The sequence below is a fragment of the Elaeis guineensis genome, chromosome 5 (genome assembly GCF_000442705.2).
Source record: "Elaeis guineensis isolate ETL-2024a chromosome 5, EG11, whole genome shotgun sequence".
In the NCBI taxonomy this organism is placed as follows: Eukaryota; Viridiplantae; Streptophyta; class Magnoliopsida; order Arecales; family Arecaceae; genus Elaeis; species Elaeis guineensis.
Genome location: NC_025997.2, coordinates 32,250,719 through 32,258,064, shown reverse-complemented (window position 1 = coordinate 32,258,064; position 7,346 = coordinate 32,250,719). Strand labels below are relative to the sequence as shown.

Sequence of the window (7,346 nt, the reverse complement as noted above, 5' to 3'; positions counted from 1 at the left end):
ATAAAATAAATTAATAAAAAAAAAAAAGGAAAGGGTAAATCGAAGCATGGTCTCTTTAAAAGATTGCTGTTTGGTGGATGAATTTTATCTTTCATTGTTTGTTTCCCTACAACAGCAGTATTTTTACATGAATTGAAGGACTATAAGCATAAATTTAGCACTGAGACATGATTCCCAAAGATAGCCAAAAATACGTTTGATACTCATCCTCCAACCAGAAAACATTGGACACAAAATCTATAGAACAATTTCACCCTCTAGAAGATCGAGGACATTGGTCCAGGGATCCGGATGAACAGCTGAGCTATATTGCAACTCAAAATTAAGTATTAAAATCTAATTAAAAAAGGTCACGTATTATGGACATACGGGAGTGGAATGAAAGGTAGACTCTCTTTCAAGCATCTCACATTTACAAGGAAACCAACATTTTATGTGGCTACTGTCCCGTCTCCACTCAAAGTTATTTTATTTTCTAATTTTGAGTGAAAGTGTTTCTTGCCAAAAATTGAAAAGATGTTGCTGTAATTTTCCTTTAATTGGTTCCTTAATATTGCATGTCAAAGAAGCAGAATAGATTAACTAGAAGACCCAACCGAATATGTGATTGATATGGTCCCTTAGCAATTTGAAACAACGAAGTACAATTAAATAAGAACCACACATAGCCAACAAAGTACAAAACTAGGACACTCGGAGTTTGCTAGCCTGATAAAGCTTCCACTCTCGAACATTCTTATTCTTTTTTTGATGAAAATTGAACATTCTTATTCATCTAACTAGACTTTGCCTCCACAAGCTTCTCAATTAGATCAGCAGCATCCTGCACTGTCGTGATGCTCTGCGCACTTTCTTCTTCAACACTGATCCCAAATGCCTCCTCAAGGCCCATGACAATCTCAACCTACAGAAGAAATAAAGACTTTCATATAGGCATATGTGTGCTTAACCGTCCAAAATTTGCAAGAAAAATGGTAACTCTCGTCTGGTCTCAGAGACGTGGACATGCAAACGTTCTATAAGACTCCATTGCAGGAATTATGCTTTCAGGTGCCAACCGAAAAAAAAAAAGAAAAAAAAAGAAGGATCAAAGAAGTGAACCAAGCACCACGAATTTTGGCAAGATAATAGTCCTGATGTTCACAAGATTTCAACTATGGATGACCTTGCAATGTACCAGTATAAATTCTGCAAAATCACAAAATAATGGGAATGCAATGAATAATACCGTGTCAAGTGAATCAGCTCCAAGTGTTGAAAACTTTGATTCACCACTTACAGGGGTATCATCAGATAGCGCCAGCTGCTTCTTCACTATTTCACACACCTTTTGCACTGTCTCTGGTTTTGCCTGCTTAAAATGTCAAGGTCCACATTACATAAATAATTGATGATAGGAATGAATGTCTCGGTTGCACATGTCAGATGGTAACAGAAGGCAATAGTCCACTTATGTAAGTTGACTACACACGGGTAAATGGTCAGAAATGCACGTTTAAGAAAACCCATAAAGTGTCTCATACAGGTATGTTTTTGCTATTTTTGATAGAAATTTACAATGATGGTGTCCTAATGCAAAAAGAAAATCCAACAATTTATGGAACAAGATAGTATCCATAGATCTAGTTTTAAAAATGTTATTCTCTCAAAAAGATAAACACCTAATAATGTTCGGTATTGTGTGACTTTAAAAAATGGAAAGCTGCTGGTTTTGAGATACATACAGCACAGGAAACTTGAAAGCGTCGTTGTCGCGGGGCTGCTTGCAACCGAACCGATGGAAAGCCATTCCTTTGAATGGAAAAGGAAACAGATTTCAGTCCAGAAAAACCCTTCACAACCTGCACAATGACAATAAACATCCATACTTGGTTTATACTATAAAATCATTGAATCATCAAATTTCAGTCTGGAAAAGAGACAAAACATGTTCAGCCACAACTCTTCTATAAGGAATCTTTCAACTATGGGAAATATTCAGTAGAAATACAATATCAGTTTCTACCGAAATAATGGTTCGTGGCCATGATAACTGATCACTTATGCTCTCAAGAGTCGTGCAAAAACATGCATTTCATTATTTTTCTCACATCAAGTAGGTCATGCCACCTGGCCTATATTTGACTGTGCAGCATAATCCAGCTTATTAGTGATGCATAAATTTTGAAAGAGAGTTTGACTTTATATTAATCTGGGACTGGGTCTGCTTTGAAGAATGGTGACATCCCAAGAATTATAGAAATGACATTCAAAATCCTAGCTTCTCCTTATTTTGAGTAGAATGATTGCAAGATTTTCTTTTCCTTAACTTCTATTCACTCTTTTAAACTGTTGTCCTTCTTAATAAACACTTTACTAAGAAATTAAACATTTTGAAGAAATAACAAAATTTATGACTAGAGCAAACCACTTGAACACAGATACGCACCCCAATAGAGGAAGAAATAACATCCATCTAAAAACAAAATAAACATCCACTCAAGGTAATAGGCAATGTGCTAGCCTTCAAGAGAAAATATCATTCCTCAGTTTGCACTTGTGCAAGCTAAAAGCAACTTTAGAAAGGTTATAAGAGTGCACACAAATCTAAAGCACCTAATCCAGAGAATCTAAATTTGAAATCAGCATTCACCAGTCAATCATACACTAATATCTTTAGTTCCTTATAGGCTCTATTAGAATCTGGTTAAAAACATATTCAGCATCAATTGCTCCAAACATGCGAGCTGCACGCATCAAATAGACAAGAGTCCATCAAGTTATGCATCAGGAAGTCTCAGGAAAGAGGCAGACGAACACAAAGACGAAGAAGGAAAATGCTATTTGTACAAGAAATCTCTCGCAAAGAAGGAAATTTTTTGAAAAAAAAATTAATGAACAGCATAATGTCTCCCTGAATAACACATTTACTATTCAGCAAGTAACAGTTCAAGCTCTATGAGGTTCACAAATCCAGACTTTAGTAACAAAATCTTAGCAAATTGATTTTGTAAACAAATAAAAAGAAATCAGTAATAATGGACTCACCCCCTTAAAACTCGGGGCAAGGCATGCCGCCTCCAAACTGGAAGTCAGGCATCTTTAATCGAATTAATATTTGCATGCTTAAAAACCACATCTTAAACAAGCATGAATTTTGTCATCTGATACTGAAACTGCTCGCACCACTATGAAAAGAAAACTCTTTTTTCCCTTTCTCATCAAAACAAAAAAACCCATAAACATTTCATGTCTTCGGATCTTACAAAACGGAAGATTCAGTAAGAAAAAACTCACGTACCATCAAAAAGAACCAAAAAATCGTAACAAAATGGTTGTCGAACGACGCCATTAAGTTCCGAAACCTCAAGATAATAAAATCCATTCAATGAAAACAGAAAGCGGCTTCCTGAAACAGAATCAAGGAAAGAAACACAAAAATACACGGTATCCAGAAAGAAGAGCCTATTAAATCGTCAAACACCAAAATGAACAAATAAAAATCTCAAACCATCAAAAAATCGGCGCTATACCAACACAAATCAGCCATCAATAACCTAAATCTCATCCACAAAACCAGACCCGAGCGCGGGAAAAGAAACGAAGAACAGATCGAACAAGAAGGGAGTTCAGAGAGATCGATACCGGAGCCCGCGAGGTCAATCGAGGCCGAACAGAGGTAGCGGTCACCGTCCCCGAGATCGAAGCCATGGATCGATCCGAAGAAAGAGAGAAGGCGAGAGGGAGAGATCTAACAGGGGGGCTGATCTCAGGGGGGCGACGAGCACGAAGTGCGCGATTTGGAGGCGTTCCCCGTTTTCGCATATAAGGAGAGCGGGCTAGGGTGTCGCTTTGGGGCCCACAGGACTTTTATCAGGAGGTGCAAGTGAGAATACGAATTGACTATAACGCCATTGGATGTTCTATCGAACAACGATTGATTTAGACTGGGTTACTGGTAATTCGGGCAAGAGATGGGTGCGATTTCGGAAGGATTGGTGGGTTTAGAGGGGCAGGGAAGGCGTATCAACCCAACAGGTTTGGGAAGGTCCGGAGCCCATGAAGTGAGGCTTAGGTTATGTCCGGTGCTCATTGATCATCAGGTCGAACCCAGCAAAACTTTAGTTCCAAACTAACTTTTCTATTGCACTTGATTAAGGATCATATTTTTTGAAAGATACTAAAATATCAAGTTATTCCTTTCTTCTTCATCCTATCTAATTTTTGTCAGCTTCTATCCATCTTTATTCCTTTTGAATATATTAAATCACTCCTTTATACTAGCATCGCTCGGCTAGGGCTGAAGATGAGTCAGATTTAACCTGATTGTATCCGTATTCGTATCCTATTTGTATTGAATTCGTATATACATTATCAAGTCCAATCAGATCCGAAAGTGGATCTAGATGCTTAGCCAGATGCAAATTCAAATATAGATCACTCTTTTTTTCGGGATTTGGATCCGAATAACCATATAATATATGTCATTATATTCCAAGTCCTAAATCCAAACCAAGGTCCATATCTGCATGCCCTTTCCCACAATCCCATTGCGATTGTGTTGCCCCTTCAAAGTCGGACTTCTCTTCAAAGTTTTGAGAGTCCAAAGTTCATCTCTTCAAGTGACGGCTAAGGTTTTCTTTCCCACTCCCCCACCCCACCACAAGGCATCCCTACCTAATCAGTGATCGATGACTAGCATCCTTCCTGACCGATGACAACAAACATCCTTTCCGTTTAGTGTTTGGCGACGAGCTCCTTCTCGACTGGCATTCGATGACAAGCATCCTTCCTAATTAGCATTTGGTGATGCATGTCCTTCCCGACCAACATCGAACAACGAGCGTCTTTCTTGACTATGAGACAATCATCTTTCCTTCTTTTCAACTCTTAACTCTTCCAATCAAGCTTGTTGTAAACTTCTATTCTTTAAATACTTTGAAACAAGATTTTCCATCAATATGTGTCCAAGATTTAGAATTTTGAATTCTATGATCCCATCTATTGCTCAAAAGGTATGGGCAGCTGCTAAAAGCAATCTCTTATAATAGAATAATTTTTATAATTTTTATCAATGAAACCTATAGTTCATGTATACTGTAAACTTAGAGTATGCAGACCAAAACCATAAGTGCCATCCTAAATTTCTTGTCACAACAACTCTCAAAATATATTAGTTGTTGTTTATAATCTCAATTAAATCAAAAGTTCATAATTACAATTTGATAAAAGAAAATAGATTTGAGTAGGATTTACAATTGCACACCCTGAACTCAACATCCAAGTCATCCATATGACACAGCCATACACTCTCTAAGATAAGGCCCAAGAAAATATGCAGCGTCTAAAAATTTGTTACAACCTTAGTATCAGTGGACAATAGTGATTAACAAATAATAGCATTTATACAATTATAAAATTCAATCTTCCGACCAATAATAATAATGCTCTATCTATTCACCCTTTATTTTTTTACCCATGATCCCAACCATAGCCAAGTACTTGACATTCTACATCCCTGAAATAAAAAACAAAGAGGTGGTACATAATACCCTAACCCAACCTATCAACCTAACTCAATAGGCCACTTGAATCTTAAAGTGGCAGAAAAAAAAAAGAAAAAATTGGAAGAATACTCCCAATGGAGTCTTCTTCCCAAATAGACTTCCAATTGGAGTCGGAAATCACTGTCAGGAGGAAGTCAAACTCCTCTCCTCCAATCCTATTTAAAGGAAAAAAAGCTTCCCTCTTCTTTTCGTCAAAGATCAATGCCCCAATCAAAGGAGATCACTAGAGTTTTCTTTGTGGAAGCCGTCACTGTGCCCACCCAATTGCAGCCTAAACATTGTAAGAAAAGTCAGGTAAGAACTTGAGACTCTTAAGTGGATCTTTTTCCTAGCTTCTCCAACCATCAGAGTCTCGATTTCAGCTAGCAATCACTGCATTTTTTTTGAAGAAATCGAGCCCTATTTCCTATATTTTTTCATTGATTTTTTTCTTTAAATTTTTGATGTTGTTCGATGCCATCAATCATCGAGAAGGGAAGCACCAGCTGCACTGTTGAGGCCCCAATCACTAACAACCATGGCCACCGATGGTGGAACATCCATTGCTTTGGGGAAGAGGGGATTAGCCAAATCCCCTATTCTATCAAGAGAGAAAAGGAAGAAGAAAGGAAAAAGAAAAAGAAAAAAAGAGAGAGAAAGAAAGAAAAGGAAAAAGAAAAAAAGAAAGAAAAAGAGAAGAGTTTCTCTCTCCTCTCCCATGAAGAGAGTTTCTCTCTCGTCTCTCCTTCCTCTCTCTCTTCACTTTCTCTTTCTATTTTTTCTTTAAAAAATCTTACTTTCTCTCTTTATAAGTTTTTCTCTCTAAAAATGTCTCTCTTCTAGGATTTTTTAGATCTTAGAAAGATCATCTAATAGCCTTGATAGATCCTAATGAATGATTCTTGACCATTGACTATTGGACAATCTATCGGTCCCCATCTTGAGCGAGCCAAATATTATAAGATTTTATCATCGATTGCATCTTAGCATCCTAGCATGACCCTTGATCAATTGGATTTCCTAGATCCAACCAACTGGGATGTTAGTTGCTATCATATAGCCAGCCCCGTAAAGATTTAGAATTTTTATTTTGAGAATAATCATGATTAAATTTTGATAAAAAATATGATTTTGGATATTAGATTTTGAAAGAGAATTTTAGGAAACTCATTGTTCATGCAAAATTAAGATGACTCTACGTTGAATAAAAAGGACTGTTTCAGATATTACTAGAGAGACATCAAACCAATAAGATAGCAATACTCCTCAGTAGGTCAATAGCATCCTTCACTAGGAAGGAGTCATTGATCCTACCAAGAATGCCCAGATGAAGCAACAAGAGCCAAGCATAACCCAAATAATGGAGACTCTAGTTGGTTTAGGACAATTACAACAACAATTGCCGCAATAGTTATTACAATAACAGTAAGTGCAATAATAAATACTGCCACCATAAAAATATGGAGAGCAGCTGGAGCAATGAAGTAATGTTATAGAATTTAAAAAGTTATCTCCACTGGTGTTCAAGGGGACTACGGAATCTTTAGAAATTGAGAATTAGCTTATGAAGATAGAGAAAGTATTTGTTGTTATGAGATATCATGACAATGAAAAGATCTTGTATGAATTATACAAGTTACAAGATAAGGCATTCAATTGGTGGCAAAGACTACAATACAAAAATGAACAAGATAAGGAACATTTCACCTGAGACAAATTTCAAAGGGCATTTAATGATCAATATTTTTTTTTGGACTGTAAGGATATAAAAAGAACAAAAATTTATTTATCAAAAACAAAGAAATAAGATAGTTGCAGAAT

The 7,346-nt window shown here is 36.7% G+C and overlaps 1 protein-coding gene across 2 annotated transcripts; it reads right to left on the bottom strand.

Moving 5' to 3' along the window:
• Positions 1-578: 578 nt before the first annotated feature.
• On the bottom strand, positions 579-3,810 carry LOC140858147 (acyl carrier protein 1, chloroplastic-like). 2 transcript variants are annotated; one of them, XM_073257860.1, is made up of 4 exons: positions 3,625-3,810; positions 1,725-1,841; positions 1,229-1,354; positions 579-904 (listed from the first exon to the last, which is right to left on the bottom strand). In XM_073257860.1, the coding sequence occupies exons 1-4, from the start codon at positions 3,802-3,804 to the stop codon at positions 776-778; spliced, it is 552 nt and encodes a 183-aa protein (XP_073113961.1). In that variant the 5' UTR covers positions 3,805-3,810; the 3' UTR covers positions 579-775. The 2 variants fall into 2 exon arrangements, with proteins under 2 accessions (XP_073113961.1, XP_073113962.1); XM_073257861.1 differs by having other exon boundaries at positions 1,229-1,351.
• Between the last annotated feature and the right edge of the window lie 3,536 nt (positions 3,811-7,346).

Excerpts from the sequence above, each read along its gene's own strand:
- LOC140858147 (XM_073257860.1), bottom strand. The coding sequence starts at position 3,804 with ATGCGAAAACGGGGAACGCCTCCAAATCGCGCACTTCGTGCTCGTCGC. Across the intron at positions 1,842-3,624 it reads GATTGACCTCGCGGGCTCCG|GTTGTGAAGGGTTTTTCTGG; the intron begins GTATCGATCTCT and ends GTCATTGTGCAG. Across the intron at positions 1,355-1,724 it reads GCTTTCAAGTTTCCTGTGCT|CAGGCAAAACCAGAGACAGT; the intron begins GTATGTATCTCA and ends TGACATTTTAAG.